Consider the following 17,453-nt stretch of genomic DNA (forward strand, 5'->3'; position numbering starts at 1 on the left):
TATGGGAAAAAATAAATAAATAAGAAAACAGGGCACTGCTACTGAAACAGGATCTTCAATAACTTTTAGAATCATGGAATGGTTTGGGATGGATGGGACCTTAAAGCCCACCCAGTCCCACCCCCTGCCATGGGGACAACTCCCAGAGCCCCACCCATGGCCCTGGGCACTGCAGGGATGGAGCACCGCAGCTCTGGGCAGCAGTGCCAGTGCCTCACCACCCTCATAATGAAGATTTTATTCCTGATGTCTGATCTAAACATACTGTCTGATAGCTTAGACCTGTTCCCCCTTGTCCTATCACTTAACTCCCTGACAAAGAGTCCCTCTGTCCTTGTATTGCAGCCCCTTAATGAACTGGAAGGCCACAATGAGATCTGCCCAGACTCTCCTCTTCTCCAAGCTGAACAGCCACAACTGTCAGCCTGTCTCCATAGCAGAGGTGCTCCGACCTCTGAGCATAATGTCAGCTTGCGTTCAGTATTTAATCCACCAAGAGCCCCAAGTCCTTCTCATGGTTGCTCACAATCCACCCATTGCCCAGCCTGTGCTTGGGATTGCCCTGACAGAGGTGCAGCACTATGCACCCGGCCTGGTTGAACCACAGGCAGTTCACCCCACCCCACCTCTCAGCCCTGGCCAGGTCTCTCGGAATGGCATCCCTTCCTTCCATCCGTCACACCATGCAGCTGGGTGTCATCAGAAATCCAGGACTTGGGAAGTACCATCATGTGAAGACACAACACCTACATAAAGACAAATAGGTAGTGACATTGGACTGTTTCCCTCTACTCTGCTCTTGTGGGACCCAACCTGCAGATCTGTGTCCACAACTGGGACCCCCAAGACAAGAAAGATGTGGAGTGGGTCCAGAGGAGGCCACAAAGAGGTTGGAGAACGTCTCCTAGAAAGGCAGGCTGAAGGAGCAGGGGGTGTTCAGCCTGGAGAAGTCTGCAGGGAGACCTCATTGTGGCCTTTCTAGTACATATGGAGCTTCTAAATAGGAGGGAAAGAGACTTTTTATATGGGCAGATCACTATTGGACAAGGGGGAACAGCTTTAAACCAAAAGAGGGGAGATTAGGTGGGATGTTAAGCAGGGATTCTTTACCCACAGGCAGTGAGGTGCTGGCATTGCCTGGAGCTGTGGTGCCCACCCTTGTAGGAGCCTGAGGCCACGGCTGGACCCTGGGCAGCCTGAGCTGGTGGGGGAGAGCCAGCCCACGGCAGGGCGGGGCTGGGGGATCCCTTTCAACCCAAGCTATTCCGTGATGCTCCAATTGTGCCTCTCACCAGCGCCGACCAAGGAAACATGTCCCTTTGCTCCTTCCCCCATAGGTGCCTACTCCTTTGAGATCCTCAGGCAAAGCCCCAGCACCCGCTGCCCCAGAGCCAAAGCGCTGGGAGCTGGGAGGTGGAAAATCGCTTAGTCCAAATTTCAGCATAAATGAGGGATAATTAATGAGACGAAACGGAGGGGCCGGGCTTCAGGAGCTCAGGCCGTACCCCGTCCCAGGCGGGCACCAATGGCAGCGCCGACAGCGATCACGTGAGCTGCGGCAGCACTCAAAATGGCGGCGCCCGCGCAGCGTCTATAACCATAGCAGGCTGCAGCGAATCACGTGTATACCCACCCCACTTCCGGTTGGCTGAGTGCTTCCGCTGGAGGCAGGACTCCGGCCGGAAGTGCGTATGAGGATGTGTAGAGTGCAACCTAGTGTCATGCGGCCTGCTTCCGGCGCGGGGCCTGCTTCCGGCGCGGGGCCTACTTCCGGTGACTGCCCGCCGGAAGTAGAGTGTAGACGTTTGCGAGGCCTTCACAGGCGTCATGGCCTCGCACATGGAGGTAGGATGTGGGATCTGGTAGAGTCAGGCCCTTTCAGGCCTGCTATGCCCCTCGACGCCCTGTGCCTCCTGGCTCCTTTGGCTTCTGCACCTCGCTGGGCCTCTTGCACATCCTCTCTGCAACACTGCATCTTCTGCTTCTTGCCTTTCTTTCTGTGGTGTGGAGGCCAAGGTTCCTGGAGCTCACTCCCACCCACCTGCACACCTTGGTGCAGGCACTGAAGGTGGTCAGGCGGGCGGCTCTGGCTCTCGGGACACCACTGACTGCTTTGGATACACAGGGGAGCCCTGGGCAGAGCACTTGGCTGAGGCATCATGGGAGATGTGCGGTCATCCCGTGGCATGCAGGCCCCTGGGAATCTCTGTTCATTGGTTCTTTGAACCTCGCCTAGCGGTAGCCTTCTCAGGGGTGGAAATAATGTTAGGAAAGCAAAGCATGTTTTAAATGCTGGGGGCACATTTCCAACGGTCCAATGCTTGCTTTGCAGGAGCCTGTGACCTTTGAGGACATCGCCATCTATCTGAGCCGCGCAGAGTGGGACATGGTTGCAGAGGAGCAGAGGGAGCTGTACCGCAGCGTCATGCTGGACAACTATGAGCTCTTGGCATCACTGGGTAATGTGCAGCTTCAGCTCCTGGAGGGCTGCAGCAGGTGTAGGGAATTCCATCGTACTTGGATCCATTGGGATCTTGCTGCTCCCATTGCTTTAAGGATTAATCAGCTACAGAGTGAGGTAACCACCCTGAGCACCTGCAGTCCTGGGAGCTTTGTACTGGAAGAGCACAAGATTTAGGTGCCTTTCTGCCAACATTGGCTGCTTCTGAAAATATAACTGCAGTGACCTGTACACACCTTGATGTCAGGCAAGGACCTGCCTTGGGCCACCACCTCAGTCTTCTTCCCTGGTTGCTAGCACATGTACACAATGTGTGAGTCAAGGAGCTGCAGTAAGCAGGGCAGGAATAGCTTGTAGGTGACAGGCCCACTGTGAGGACAGCTGGCAGGAGTCACTCGGCCAGTGAGTAGACCCAGAGATCATTGTGATGGAGATTGCTGTTTGCCTGCATAAGGGCTTGAGACAGGCCCTGTAGCATGTCCTACATCCCAGAGCTGCTTCTTCAAGCAGCTGATCTCCCTGGTTAGGGGCACTACCCTTGGCCATGGTGTGAATTCACTTGACAGCTGTGAAAGCTTTTTTTTTTTTTTTTTTTTTTTTTGTAACACTGTTTTCTACTCAGACTCTTCTGACAGCAAAGTACAGCTTGAAGCATCACAGAAGATGTTTATTTCTTGTGTTAACGATTTATAGCTAATGCTTTGTAATAAACCAACGCTTATCTTTGCTTCACAGGATACCCAGGCCCCAAACCTGACATTCTGCATCGGCTGGAGCGTGGGGAAGAGCCATGGGTCAACACACCACAGAGCACAGTGAAGTGGGATGGACCTGACAGACCTCTTGGTGAGAAGTTACAGTTCAGCTCCCTTGGTACCACTTACCTGGACAAGGAGTGTTGGCACACCCCAGGGTCCTCCTTCTCAGTGGTTAGCACATATCTGTGCTTCACACTTGCTCTCCCATCCTGATGCCTTCTCTCCATGCTACCTACATTAAGAGCATCTCCTGTATTTCCCTCTGACCATGCAGCCCTTTTTGCACTTGCTTGTGATGGCTAATGAAGGCTGTCATCCCCTGCACAAGGGCTGCAGTTCAGCAGGGTTGTTGTAGATCTGCTGCTGCTCAACCTAAGAGTGCCCCCTCCCAGTGCCCATGAGTTGGACAGTGGCTGCTGGCAGCAGATGGGGCCTACCCAGAGAGGGTGTGGGGTTTCCTTGAGGATCTCTAACCCCACCATGATGTGGGGCTGGGTACCCTGCTCTGGGTGGCCCTGTTGAGGCTAGGGTGGGAACAGAGGGACCCAGAAGTGCCTCCAGCCTCAGCCATGCTGTGATTTTGTAGGGCCTTTTCCTCCATATAGGTAGAGCAGGAGGGCTTCCCCCAGCAGGAAGGTAACATCTTTTTCGTTTTCCTGCAGGACTCAATGGGTACAAGAGATGGCTGGCAGAGTCGTGCTCCAGCAGGTGGCTGGATGCTGACAAGCACAAGGTGCTGGAGGAGACAAACCCCCCCAGCCATGGTGAGTGCTGGTCCTGCCCCATATTTGGGCTCTGCAGCAAAGAGCCTGATGGAAGAAGGCAAACTGTCTACCTCTCTTTGAACAGGAGAACGATGTGAGCCGTGGCGGCTACGGTCCAGCAGACTGCTGAAGAAGTTTGGGTGCCTCGAGGGTAGGAGTGAGTTGCGATCAGAGGCAGCCAGCAGCCAGCCAGCGCCAGAGGGAAGCCAAGAGAAGGCACGGATGGGCTGTTTGACCAGGAATTTAGAAACGGAAGGTAAACAAGGGATCAAGACAGAATTAGCACAAAGCATGGGAAATGTGGCTTCTTGCAAGCGTCTGCATGATAACTGCACAGACACCTTTCAAGGGACTGTAGAAAAACCACATCATGTTTTAGAGGAAGTAAGTGTTTTCCAGGCAAACAGGGAATACAGGGAATCTTCTACTGAGGATGTGATCAAAACTGTTCTGGAAGACCACTGTTACTGTGTGAGTAATGCACTGCCCTGGACTGTATTTTCACGTGCTCTGAGAGAACATGACTACTGCAGTAACAATAATAGTGATTCCTCAGTGCTCAGAGACCACGAATACTGTCAGGTACAAAGGTTTCCTTATCGGGACAGAATCCGTAAAGTTGTTTGCCGTACTTGCAGGGCTCGTGCCAGAGCTTATAGGCTAGCAAAGCGAAAATCCTATGTAGAGCGTATCATCTGGAAAGCTAAGCGAAGTGTGCGATTTCTCAAGTCCACCTTCAAAAGCTTGTGGTTTCCTCGAGCTTTCTTCTGCACAAAATCTCTTTCTGCATCTCCTGTGTCGTCATCTGTTCCTCTGGCTAGGGCAGATAACTCCACGAAGGAAACTTGTGGGACGTTTTGTCCTCCTGCAGAGCAGGTGGTTGTGCCCCAACAGTCTCAGAAGAAAGAAGACTCCCAAGAGGTGGCTGTGCTCCCACAGCCTGAGAAGGAGCACTCTCAGGAGGAGACATCAGAAGCACACAGTGCCCCTGCTGCACCTGTTGAATCAGCAGCTGCACCCCCAGCCCCCAGGGAAGCTGCAGAGGTGCAGGGGGAAGCGGCACAACCTGAGGTGCTTGTGCACCAAGGGATGCAGGAGGCAAAATTGATCCATGAAGCTGACACTCAGCAAAACACAGAAAGATACAAAATCATTAATCCAAGTTGCGTATTGCTGCACGATGCTTATGAAATGGTCGTGTGGACTGTTGATCACATGCTGGAATCTGTATGCCAGGCATTTGAGCTTGGTGGCTATACTCTGTGTAAGGAGATGAGGCCTGTGATTACCCAGTCTGACAGCTGACCACCAGAACATGAGCAGCTGTGCCTGCTCTGTCATGGTGAACAGACAGAACCCTGCAGCAAGACCCACTAATGTGGCTTCGCAATAGAAACTGAAAGGTGTACTAAAGGATCAGTGCGTAAATGGATACTACCACGTAAATGGATGCAAAACGTGGCTTGTAGCACCTGCTGGGAAAAGTGTTATCACTTGGGAGGCTTCAGGGAAAAGCCAGAGGAAGAGAACAAGCAGGACTGGTGCAAGTAAAAGAGGAAGAAGCCTGGGAAAACTTATAAGAGATGGGAGAATAAGGGCAGCTGTGTGTTAGCAGGCTGCTGTCTGGTGTACTTTCTGGCTCAGCTGTGTGTGATCACTGTGTAGTTTCTCCTTGTTAAACCATTGCCACCTGTTTGTGTGAGCACATGCTCACGTGTGTCAGCATGCGAGCTGTGCTTGCTTGCCAGGGCTGGACCTGGCAGAAAGGGATCTGAGGCTGCTGTACTCAACTCTGCCTCAGTACAGGCACTGTGTGTGATGTCCTGGGCTCTCCCTCTCATACTTTAAGCCTTTTGAACACGGGAATTCTTAAGATGGAACGATAATTTTTTTTTTTTTTTAAGAGACTGCACATCCGCCTGTTTTGAAAGCAGGTGGGGATGTATCATGCAAAGCCTTGCTGCATTCTAATGTGAAAACTATTGGAAAAAAAATCATTGCAGTGGGAGGTGAGGTTCTGATAGTGGGAAGGCTGCGAAGAGATGCTGGGGCTGCCCTGTACCAGTGCAGCCACATCCAGCAGCCCTGCCACACAGAGTGGTAGAGCCCAGCAACTGAGATGGCGGTGCCTTTTAGTTGGTCTTTGTTTCTCACTACCCAACTGTATTTTCATTGTCAATAAATGAACTTTCCCCAGGTTGAGTCTTGTGTGTAAGTGGTGAGTGACTTCAGTGCCTTACTTCCACCGTGGAGCTTTTCAAATACCTGATATCCAAACTAAATCTGCCCTCTTGGAGCTTGAAGCCATTTCCCTTTGTTCTGTCACCATAGGCCCTACTGAAGAGTCTGTTGCTCCCCTTTAGCTACTGAAGGCTGCTCTCAGGTCACCTCGCAGCCTTCTCTCCTCCAGGCTGCACAGCCCCAGCTCCCCCAACCTGTCCTCATTGGAGAGGTGTTGCAGTTGGAGGTGCAGTCGGAAGCGCAGTCGCTGTGGCACCACTGAGGAGCCATGGCCCAAGGGGAAACCAGCAGTGCTGGGCGCACACGCTGTCAAGAGGAACGCCGTGGGGAAATGGCCAAACTTTACAGCTCCAAGACGTGATCCTGAGGCCTCTGAGGGCCAGGCCCAACCGCCTCGGGTCACGTGGGGCACTGTGCCAACCCCGCAGACCTCCGTCCAGAAATGGCGGCGGGTGCGGATCAACCCACCCTGCTACCGCCACAAAATGGCGCCGCCGAGAACAGCAGCCAATCGCGCGGCCGGCACCGAGTCACGTGGCTGCGCGGACTAGACGCGCTGCCGCATGGAGTTGTGGGTCTACAACGTCACTTCCGGGTCACGGGGCGCGGCGTACGTGAGGCTGCGCTACGCCGGAAGTGCGTCTGCGGATGTTTACAAGAGCGGAGATCTCCTTCCGCTGTGGTTGCCGTGGCAACGCGGGCTGCAGCGGGGATCGGGGCCTGGTGCCGCACCCGGCTGCACGGCGCGGGGCCCTCCATGGCCCACGGCCTCCCCCGCCCGGCAGTGCGCACGAGTTTGTAAAATGCTCCGACATCACCCAGCTTTATATTAGAATGGCGCGTGAGCAATCAAATCTGCTCCGCTGCCGATGCCCGAGTGTGCCGCAGCCGCCATTTTGGTAGCTGTTCCCACAACACCCGTGGTTCATTTCTACACGTGGTGTCACTTCTCCTGCAATGAAATCACCGCCCTCTGGAGGGCATTTTGTAGCTCACATCTCCAGCACGTCAATGCCACATGCCCAGCCGTGTCCTGCCCATTCCCTCCCACACTCCCATCTGTGCAGACACCCGGAGCGCTTTATTTGCTTTAACAAAGACAAATTTCCTAAGAATCTGTTCTTCCACGTGTGAGTTCTCAGCCCTATGCTCCTCCGTGGCCTCCATGTTGTGCTCAATGGAGTCAGATCCAGTTGGCAGCCAGACACGAGCAGTGTCCCCCAGGGCTCGGTACTGGGGCCGCTTCTATTTAACATCTTCATTAACCATATTGATGAGGGCATTGAGTGCACCCTCAGTAAGTTTGCAGATGACACCAAGGTGGGAGGGAGTGTTGATCTGCCTGAGGGGAGAAAGGCGCTACAGAGGGACCTGGATAGTCTGGATCGATGGGCCAAGGCAAACTGTATGAGTTTCAGTAGGGCCAAGTGTCAGGTCCTGCATTTTGGTCACAGCAACCCCAGGCAACCCTTACAGGCTTGGGGAGGAGTGGCTGGAAAGCTGCCTGATGGAAAGGAACCTTGGTGCACTGATGGACAGTTGGCTGAATATGAGCCAGCAGTGTGCCCACGTGGCCAAGAAGGCCAATGGCATCCTGGCTTGGATCAGGAATGGTGTGGTGAGCAGGACGAGGGAAGTCATCCTGCCCTGTGCTCGGCATTGGTGAGGCCTCACCTCGAGTGCTGTGTTCAGTTTTGGGCACCTCCGTACAGAAAGGACATGGAGGTGCTGGAGCAGGTCCAGAGAAGGGCAACAAGGCTGGGGAAGGGCTTGGAGAGTATGGCCTATGAGGAGAGACTGAGGGAACTGGGGTTGTTTAGTCTGGGGAAGAGGAGGCTGAGGGGAGACCTTATTGCTCTCTTCCAATACCTGAGAGGTGCTTATAGCAGAGCGGGGCTGGTCTCTTCTCACTGCTGACAGGTGACAGGATGAGGGGAAACAGCCTCAAGTTGTGCCAGGGTAAGTTTAGTTTGGATTTCAGGAAACCCTTCTTTAGATAAAGGGTTGTAAAGCACTGGAATGGGCTCCCCATGGAGGTGGTTGAGTCACCATCCCTGGATGTGTTTAACAACCGTTTGGATGTGGTGCTCAGGGACGTGATTTAGCAGAGCGTTGTTAGTTAGGGTATTATGGTTAGGTCATGGTTGAACTCAATGACCTTTAAGGTCTTTTCCAACCTGAGTGATTCTATGATTCTGACTCCATTACACAAAGTTGTTCTTTCTCTTTGTTATTTATCCAATCAACTTTGCTGGCACTCCTCTTTGTCCTGCCAGTAGTTCTTCCCAACCCTCAACCAGGCAGCTTGAGAGGTGGCCCATCTGAACCTTGTGTTGTTCAATGAGACCCAGTGCATGGTGCTGCACTTGGGTCAGGGCAATCCCAGATGGGAGAAGAATCCCAGATGGGAGAAGAACACACTGAGAGCAGCCCTGCAGAGAAGGACCTGGGGTTCTGGTGGTATAAAGCTGCACAGGAGCCAACAGTGTGTGCTCACAGCCCAGAATGCCAACAGTGTCCTGGGCTGCATCAATAGAGGGATAGCAGTGGGGCAGGGAGGTGATTGTCCCCCTCTGCTATGCCCTCATGTAGCTCCATCTGCAGTACTACATCCAGGTCTGGAGCCCCCAGTGCAGGGAGATATGAAGCTATGGGAGCAGGTCCAGAGGGCCGTGAAGATGCTCAGAGCCTGCAGCATCTCTCCTGTGGAGAAGGGCTGAGGGAGCCGGGAGTGTTTAGCCTGGAGAAGAGAAGGCTCCAAGGAGACCTCAGTGCAGCCTTGCAGTACTTAAAGGGAGCTTATAAACAGAAGGGAGAGTGACTTTTTACATGGACAGACAGTGACAAGGGGGAACACATTTAAACTAAAAGAGGAAAGATTTGGGTTAGATGTGAGGGAAAAATTATTTACTCAGAGGGTGGCATGGTCCTGGCACTGTTGCCCAGAGCTGTGGTGCCCCATCCCTGCAGTGCCCCAGGCCACGAGAGGTGTCTCTGCCCATGGCAGGGGTTGGAACTGGATGGGCTGTAAAGTCCCTTCCAACCCAAACCATTCTGTCATTCCAGGACTATGCATTCATCCTTGCAGCAGCTCCAGCCTCATTCCATACATTGGTGTGGTGTTTGCCTGGGTTCTTAGAGTGGCAGCAAGGCACAGCTGTTGGCATCACAGCGAAGTCCTTTAGTTTTCAGCATTACAAACCATCAGCAGTAGGAATAGGAATACAGGAGCACTCTCTTGTCCTCCCCCAGATCTCAAACCCAGTGTTCTTTATCAGGCACATTGCGAGGAAGAGCCGTGGGATTGTTATAAAAGTAGGTGAGCATGTATTGTGCAGAATGCTGCAGCCTTCCCTTTCCAAATCTCTCTAAAGCATCACTGGGGTTAGTGCCATGGGAGATTTGCAGCCTCTACAGCCCTCCTGCACTGATCACTGGTGCCTGAGGTCAAAGGGATGGGGATGAGGTACGGAGGGACTGAAGGACGCAGGAGGTGGAGGAGTCCCAGGACACAACTCTGGGCAGCTATCACCTTCCATCATCCAACCCCAGCGCTTGAGGTGGCAGAGGGGGAGCTGCCCCATGCCTTGCTCAGAGGGGAGCGGCCTCGTTGCACTCCTCCAGCCCCTCACTACTGCCCTCCCCAAGTCACTGACCGCAGTGGGAGGCCCCACAGAGAGCTGGTCAACAGCAGGGTCAAGGTCCAGGCAGGGGGAGCTCAGAGGCATCGGGCAGCTGAGCTGTGCCCCACACAGCACCATGAAGCTGGGGCTGCTCTGTGCCCTCGCCATGGCCCTCCTGGCCATGGCCATGGCTGACCTCAAAGACTCCAAGAAGGGAAAAATGCTCACATGGAACAGAGAGGTTGGTGGCGGGTGAAGGGAAGGGTTCAAAGATGGCAAATAACGGTCAGGAAGGGAGGGAGGCTGTGGGGAAGTGTTGTGAGGAGGGGGGCGGCACCAAATGTGGCACAGCATTGCAGGAAGCAAGCCCCCCACACCGTCCCCCAAGGGACGCCATCTGCTGTCACCAGCACCCTGCACTGGGCAGGTGAGGGCCCTGGAAAGCTGCTGTCTCCATCCCAGTGCCCTGTGCTGCTCTGGGCAGGGGTGGCCCAGAGGATGGGCTAGGGACAACGAGGTGTGGCCAAGCCCTTCACTCCGAGGGGCTGTGCTATGGGGGGAGCCCTGGGGCATCCCGGGGCTCTTTGCTCCCCAAAGCACTGTGACCACTTGCACAACTAGCAAACATTTCATCAGGGCTTGGCAAGGGGCTGAGAAGGGGGAGGAGGGCTGCTGTCTTGGGTACAGAAAGTTGCCATCCCCTCTTCCTCCTCCCCATCCTCCCTCCACCATCCCACTTGCTGCCGTACACCTCAGCTCTGCTCCAGTCCCACCACGGAGTGTTCTGGGAGGACAGCACCACGCTGGTGCCAGTGCTCCCACCACCCCCCATGGGTGTCCCACTGCTCCGAGGGCCCCGCGGTGCCGGCACCACTCAGGTCCCTATGGGGAGCTGACTCCTTCCCTCTGCAGGCAGGGACGCGCGGCGGGGGCCGGCGCCGACCACACCAGCTGTGCTCAGGGTGTTTCTCTGTGCTGAGTGAGGTGAGAGGGGGGCTGGGGACCAAAGGGGGGGGGGGGGCGGACCCCGGACATCCCAACATGGGGGCAGTGGGGGGCTCTGTCTATCCCCAAAAGCTCAGCCCTTGTGAGTGCCCCTTGAGAACCCCCCAAGAGAAACACTGGGGGCACCCAAGACACGTTCCCCCCGCATCACTCCGGACACCCCCTCTGCAGGAGTCCATCACAATGTCCCGGAGCACTGGGGACGTGGATGAAGCTCAGGCAGGCAGGCAGGTAGGTGCAGGGACCCCCCATGCCACCGGCCTGGCTGGCAGACAAAGCACCCCCTCCCCATTACCCCATGGCTCTGACAGTGCACTTCTTCCCGTGCTGTGTCCAGGAGCGCACCAGGAGGGAAACTGAGAAACCTGCACAGCAACGCCGCAGTCACAGAGCCCAGGCAGGTGACAGTGCAGCAGGAGCCTGGCATCCCTTGGTGACACCGAGCCCCTGAATGGGGACCCCTACAGGGACCCTGTGCCGTTGTCCCTGTAGATGACCATGCTGTGTCTTGCAGGACAGGAAAGGAGGAGCAGCGGTGGCCAAGCACAGCCCTGCGCCATGATGGAGCTGGGGGTCCCACCACCCCCTGACTGCACAGCAGCCCTGAGGGGAGCCAGGGGGTCCTGCTGTGCCTCCAGCATGATGGGGCTGCCCAGCCGCCCCAGAGTGCTCCTGGGGGGCAGCACCCCCACCTGCCACACGAAGCTGCCAAATAAAGCCACCAAACCAGCCTGAGGGTGTGTGTCTGTGGGGTGGGGGTGATGGAGAGAGCCCTGTGCAGGCCCAGATCCCCCACCTGTCCCCCCTGCTCAGCTCCTACTTTGTCCCTATCTCTATGGGTAAAGGCTACAGAGGGCACCGCACTTCCCCTCCATCCATGCCAACAGGACCCAGCAACTTCACCTGTGCCCCCCACTCAGCCTCCCCCCCAACCTGCCCTCCTGCAGTGCCCCAAAGACAGAGAGGACCCGGGTGCCCACTCCCATGAAATGAGGTTTATTTGCTCAGTAGGCAGAATGAGGAATGGGAGAGGACTCGGAGAGGTAGGACACCTGCCCAATTAGCCACACCTACCCAATTAGCATTAACAAAGGCAAGCGGCAAACCTGTTCATCCACAGTCATTGTTGGGCTGTGAAACGCTGCCTCAGAGCTCTGCAGCAGATGGAGATGTTGGCTGGGGGGCTGGGTGGTGGGACACGGCTCTGGAACCCCCCAGCCCTGGGGCAGGAGTGGTGCACAGCCCCAGACCCGCTCCAGAAGACTGGGATGAGTGAGGGGCACTGGGGGGTGATGCTCTGGACACCCTAAATCAGGGTATGGGTGCATCCTGCAGCGTTCCAACAGCCCGGGGGGAGGGGGCACACGGGAAATGTCACCGGCGTCACTCAGCAGCGAGGCATCAGCAGTGACGAGCCAGGCAGTGCCTGCAGGTGCTGCAGCGGGCTCGGTGCTGGCACCGGGATGAGGCCATGGGCTGCCCGAGCCAAGAAGCTGCCTGGCACCGAGGGGCAGAGGTGGGGAGCGGTGGGGTCCGTGCGCTCCGATAGGTTTCCTTCTGCTCCAAGGGCACTGAGCTCCCTATGTGCTCCCCAGACTGCACGGGGTCTGATCCTGTCCAGAGCCATGGATGAAACTGAAGCAGCTTTACCAGCCCTACTTTATTGCAGCATGGATCCACGCACACTGCAGGGCAGGGGGTCCCGTAATGCCAGGCGGGGGTGCAGGAGAGGATGAGCTCACTGCGGCCACCTGAGGAGCTGGGGACAGCCGCACGTCCTCAGCGGGGACCCTGCTGAGGACCACCAGCGGCCCGGGCTGTGTAAGGGAGCAGTGCACCAGCCCTATCATAGAGCCCCAAACCCCATGGGACCGCAGAGCTGTCGGCTGCTCCGGACCCACAGTGAGGCAGCGCCAGGCCCAGCACCGCGGGCAGCACCGTTTGCAGGATGGTGACAGCATCAGAGCCCTCGGGCGGTGCATGGCTGCCGCGCCAGGCCCGGCCCTCCAGCGCCCAGCACCGTCCCTCCAGGCGCCGCATGGCATCACGGAGGCGCCGGCGGCTGCAGATGAGCGCAGCCACATCCCGTGCCCGGCCTGGTGCCCCCTGCTCCAGCCGTGCCAAGCGGCTGCGCACACCCAACACCTCCCGCTGTGCCGTGCCCACGTCCCGGCGCAGTCGGTGCAGCTCCTCTGCCACAACGGTGCACAGCTGTGCCACCTCCGCCTGCAGCTTCACGGTTCCCCCACAGCCACAGCGCTCCCATGGGGATGCGGGGACCCCCCCAGGACAAGCCCTGAGATGAGCGCTGGAGCCCAGAGGGGCCGTGGCCCCGAGTGCCCCCATGGCCGCGCTGAGGGAGCTGCAGGGTGAGCGATTGGTGCCACCCAAGGAGGGTCTCTTGGTCGTCCCCATGGTGGGGACACGGGCACACGGCCGCGTGCTGCCATCAGGGCGGCTGTCCCCCGGCACACGGCTCTCTGCAGGGCTCACCGTGGTCCCTGGAGAGCATAAGAGATCCATTAGTGGGGTGTACCCAAAACACCCCCACCCATATGCTGGGATGGGATGCAGTGCTGTGCTCACCTGCATTGGGGCAATGTCGGGGTGATGCCTCAGCACCACTCAGTGCCAATGCAGCACCCGCAGGGTCCCGGCACGGCGCCTGCACTGCCACAGCCCTCAGACACCGGAGCAGACTGCGCAGCGGGGCCTCCTCCAGCACTGCAGAGGGCAGAGGGGACAGACGTCCATCAGGGCCACCCCCACCCAAACACCACATCTGCCATAGGATGGATCCATCCCAGCACCATGGCACCAATCCCTGCCTCCCACCCGTCAGGCTCCTCCTGGCCCCAGTGGGGGAATTTGTGATGCGTCCCGGAGCAGCACACTCACCTGGGCTCATCTCCAGCCCCCTCTGCTCCTCTGTCCCACTGTCCCCAATGGACATGTTCATGCTCGTCCACTTTGAGATCTCCATTTGGTGGAAGTGTGGTGTCACCAGGGCTTTCCCTGCAGAGACAAACCAAGCACCGAGCACTGGGACATCCCCTGAGCGCTCAACACAGGGGAAGAGGTGAGCACCCAAAAAGGTGCCAGCCCCAAGGCCCTGTACCCCATCCCACGTCCTGAAAACCCTCCCTCTGCCATCACTGCATCCTCCTAAAACCTGAAGCCACCCTGCTGCACCTTAAAACCCCAACCTGGCTATGGGGGTGAGCTCCTGGGACCCACAGGGCAAACGTTACCTGCAACCACAGATCCGCCACAGCACACTGAGTGGCAGATTTGGGGCAGTGCCCCCAGAGAAGTATGCCATCAGCTACACACCCACCTGCTGCAGAGGGGCTCTGGCCCCCACTCCTCAAGGCAGTTGGCTCCACAGCCCCCCATGTGCCACGGGAAGCCCCCAGTGGGGAACGGCACAGTGTCGTTGGGATGGTGATGGCCCTCAGGCAGTCGAGCAGCCCTTGCAGGGGGCTGTGCCCAACACTCCCAGCTGAAGAGAGCACACAGCATCAGCAGAAGGGACATCTGAATGGGGGGGTAGCAGAAACCCCTCAGGGACACCCGCAGGGACTGGTCCCACAGTCACCATGCAGAAATGCACCTCAGGACTTGACCCCACAGGGATGCCAAGAGGAGTCTCCCTCAGGAACCAGACCCCCTGAGGTGTTCTCCCCATAACCAAGAGGCCCCCAAGGTGCCACCCCAAGAAGCACAGCCCTAGTTGTGACACCAAGCCCCAAAGCCAGCAGTCATGGGGACCTGCATTTCATTCTGCTGCCAAGAGCAATGTGCCCGGCCCAGCTTTGCTATGCTGTTCTATATCATGCTGTGCCATGCCATGCTGCAATGTGCCATGCTGTGCTGTGCCATTCTCTGCCACAGTGACACCACACTGTGCCATGCTTTGCCATGGTGATACCACACTGTGCCATGCTTTGCCATGCTAACACCATGCTACGCCATGTTCCGCCGTGGTGACGCCACGCTGTGCCATGATGCTGTGCCATGCCATGCTGCACTGTACTCCGCCATGCCACGCCACGTGCATGGATCCTTGCCATGCCTCACCTCCACGCGAGCACAGCCCCCCCAGCTCTGCCTGGTGCCCCTCAATGCTGCTGGGGGTCCTGGGTGAGCGGGGGTCCCCCCTCGGCAGCTCCTCCAGGCACCTCTCCAGGCTCCACAGCGGGGAGCTCTCAACCAGCGCTTCTGGTTTAACTGCAAAAGCAAACACTGTCCCCACACCCCACTGATGGCCCCCCCTGTTCCCAGACCACCAGCCCCACGCCCCCCACCTCCACCTCCCCTGCACATGCAGGGTTCCCATCTTCATCTCTTCTCCTCCTCACTCCCAGTGCACCCATGTGGGATCCCCCTTTTTCCATGACCCCACTGCCCCCACCCCACTCCCCAGACGCCCCCATAATGCACCCACACAGCACTTCCACTGGTACTGTGGTACCGGTACCAACCCCACCGCGGTGCTATGGCTGCTGTGCTGCTGGGGCTGCCATGCCACGACGGTGCCGCTCCCTCCAAGACATCGAGATTGGAATTCTCCAGAGCCGCCTGTGCTTCACCTGTGCATAGGGAACACCACAGCAGTGGCGGTGGTGGCTGTCACCCACCAGCATGGACCCCTCCACCCCTCTGGCCCCACACTCACCACCTGCACCCAGAAACTCAGGTCGCAGTGCTGTATCCCCACCAGCAGCAGCACGTGGCCCTGCACCATTGGAGCTGCCGAAGAGGAACTGTGGGATGTCCCTCACCAGGCGCACCAGGGCACAGAGGGATGCACTGCCAGGGGGTCCTCGCGGCTCCTGCCCTGCGGCTGCATCTTGTGGTCCATCTGCAGTGCCAGAGGGAAGCGCCAGTTCTTCACCTGGAAGCGGGGCGCTGTGTCTTGCACCGGGCCACCTTCCTGTCCCCGTGGCAGCGGATGGGGACATGCAGCCAAGGCCGGAGCGGTCCCTGTGGTGCCCTACCCAGTGATGCCAACAGCTGCGCCGTCGCCGCCGTCACCTCGCGGTGCAGCTCCCGCTGCCACTCCTCCAGCAGCGCCCACTCCTCCGCCGAGAAGTGCACCGTCACCTCCTCCAGCGTCACCGGCACCTGCGGACACACAGATGGTGGTGCTGCAGGGGAGGGGGACGTGTCTGTCCAGCAGCACCCGCTCTGAGCACGGGGATGGTGCAGGAATGGGGCACAGTGCTGAGGTACAGCGACAGATTGCTCCTTGAAGGGGACAACACAGAGCTCAGCCTCACGGGGACTGCAATTGCACCACTGGGCACCACATGTGGCCCAGGTCCATTCAAGGCTGCAGGGGCAAGAGAGGATGTGCCTTTGGGGTGGGAGCTGTGGGCTCATCAGGGTGCAGCAGAGCTGGTGGCACACTGTGACTCATGGCACAGAAGTCCCTGAAGTGCCCGTGTCACAGAATCATCACAGAAACATAGAATGACTGGGTTGCAAGGAGCAACTGTGCAAGGAGCACAGTCCTCATCTCATTCCAACCCCCTGCTATGTGCAGGGTCGCCAACCAGCAGCCCAGGCTGCCCAGAGCCACATCCAGCCTGGCCTTGAATGCCTGCAGGGATGGGGCATCCACAGCCTCCTTGGGCAACCTGTTCAGTGCGTCACCACCCTCTGAGCTGTGTCAGCTGTGATGCCGTGTGTCACATGCACATGGCATGCAGGAAACCCAGTGCCGAGCACTGTGCCCACCTAACAGCCATGCAGCACTGCTTGGTGGAGATGTGAGGTCCCGCGCTCCACATCTGCTCCCAGTTGTCACCGCAGCCACAACCGGGAGTCCCACCGCGTCCCCATGCACACAGCCACGTATGCCTCACGCTCCACCGGTGACACGATGCATCCCGACACGGTGCTATTTGCAGAGGTGCTGCTGCCCGACCTCACGCTCTGCACGCCACGCGTGACGCTGGCAGTGCTCCAGCAGGGACGTGCCAAGAAATCAGCACAAAGCAGCCAAAAAGGCTCTGCAGCCATCCCGTGGGGTTGGGGGCGCGTGGAGCCCAACGCATGGCCCTGGGAGCTGCGGGGTGCAGGGAATCCATGCACGGGGGGCATTGCTGGCTCAGTGCCCCCGGTGCCCGCAGTGACAGCTGTGGCAGAGCCCTCCCCGTGTCCCAGAACCGGTGCTGCCCCCTCCTACCTGGCGAGGCACAGCCATGGGTCGCTCTGCTGGCGGCTCCGGGGCACCGGGAGCTGAGGGGTGCCCGGTCCTGCTGTCACCCGCCCGTGGAACAGCTCCGCTCGGGACAGCTCTGGTGCCCTCCGTCTGTCCAGGTCCCCTCGGTGCGGTGCGGGGCTCACCTCGGGGTACAGCCGAGCAGAGGGGCCGGGAGGGCCGGGCTGGGCAACCCCTGCGCAGAGGGGACGGAACAGAGCTGTCACCGCACGCTGTCACCGCGGTGCAGAGCGCGCCCCGAGGTCCCGCCGCGCCACGTGAGCCACGCCCCCTGTCTAGACCACGCCCCCAAATGAGCTCAAACCACGCCCCCATTCGCAGATAACCACGCCCCCCTCGGCCAGGTAGGCCACGCCCCCTCCGCTCCTGCAG

At 58.0% G+C, this 17,453-nt stretch overlaps 3 protein-coding genes across 5 annotated transcripts in view; 2 read left to right on the forward strand and 1 right to left on the reverse strand.

Moving 5' to 3' along the window:
- Window positions 1-17,453, forward strand: part of GIMAP7L5 (GTPase IMAP family member 7-like 5) — a 598,436-nt gene that overhangs the window by 109,825 nt on the left and 471,158 nt on the right. The window lies entirely within an intron of this gene.
- On the forward strand, window positions 1,773-6,185 carry CTC-575C13.4 (LOC768735). The gene is made up of 5 exons (NM_001318982.2): window positions 1,773-1,845; window positions 2,333-2,459; window positions 3,197-3,307; window positions 3,882-3,983; window positions 4,069-6,185. Exons 1-5 carry the CDS (start codon window positions 1,828-1,830, stop codon window positions 5,286-5,288), a joined length of 1,578 nt encoding a protein of 525 aa, NP_001305911.1. The 5' UTR covers window positions 1,773-1,827; the 3' UTR covers window positions 5,289-6,185.
- On the reverse strand, window positions 12,494-17,358 carry LOC101748436. Of its 3 annotated transcripts, none has more exons than XM_025147387.3 (9): window positions 17,046-17,358; window positions 15,853-15,979; window positions 15,531-15,716; window positions 15,337-15,444; window positions 14,933-15,082; window positions 14,190-14,354; window positions 13,751-13,867; window positions 13,439-13,576; window positions 12,494-13,353 (listed from the first exon to the last, which is right to left on the reverse strand). In XM_025147387.3, exons 1-9 carry the CDS (start codon window positions 17,061-17,063, stop codon window positions 12,632-12,634), a joined length of 1,731 nt encoding a protein of 576 aa, XP_025003155.3. In that variant the 5' UTR covers window positions 17,064-17,358; the 3' UTR covers window positions 12,494-12,631. The 3 variants fall into 3 exon arrangements, with proteins under 3 accessions (XP_025003155.3, XP_004939115.4, XP_040552456.2); XM_004939058.5 differs by having other exon boundaries at window positions 15,531-15,749; XM_040696522.2 differs by lacking the exons at window positions 14,190-14,354; window positions 14,933-15,082 and having other exon boundaries at window positions 15,531-15,749.

Source organism: Gallus gallus, chromosome 2 (genome assembly GCF_016699485.2).
Source record: "Gallus gallus isolate bGalGal1 chromosome 2, bGalGal1.mat.broiler.GRCg7b, whole genome shotgun sequence".
NCBI lineage: Eukaryota > Metazoa > Chordata > Aves > Galliformes > Phasianidae > Gallus > Gallus gallus.

Bases quoted from the DNA above. Each gene is read 5' to 3' on its own strand.
- CTC-575C13.4 (NM_001318982.2), top strand. The intron at 2,460-3,196 runs GTAATGTGCAGC...TTTGCTTCACAG, and splicing joins TGAGCTCTTGGCATCACTGG to GATACCCAGGCCCCAAACCT. The intron at 3,308-3,881 runs GTGAGAAGTTAC...GTTTTCCTGCAG, and splicing joins TGGACCTGACAGACCTCTTG to GACTCAATGGGTACAAGAGA.
- LOC101748436 (XM_004939058.5), bottom strand. The intron at 14,355-14,932 runs GTGAGGCATGGC...TGCTCTCTTCAG, and splicing joins GGGGCTGTGCTCGCGTGGAG to CTGGGAGTGTTGGGCACAGC. The intron at 13,868-14,189 runs GTGGGTGTGTAG...TTGTCTCTGCAG, and splicing joins CCAGAGCCCCTCTGCAGCAG to GGAAAGCCCTGGTGACACCA.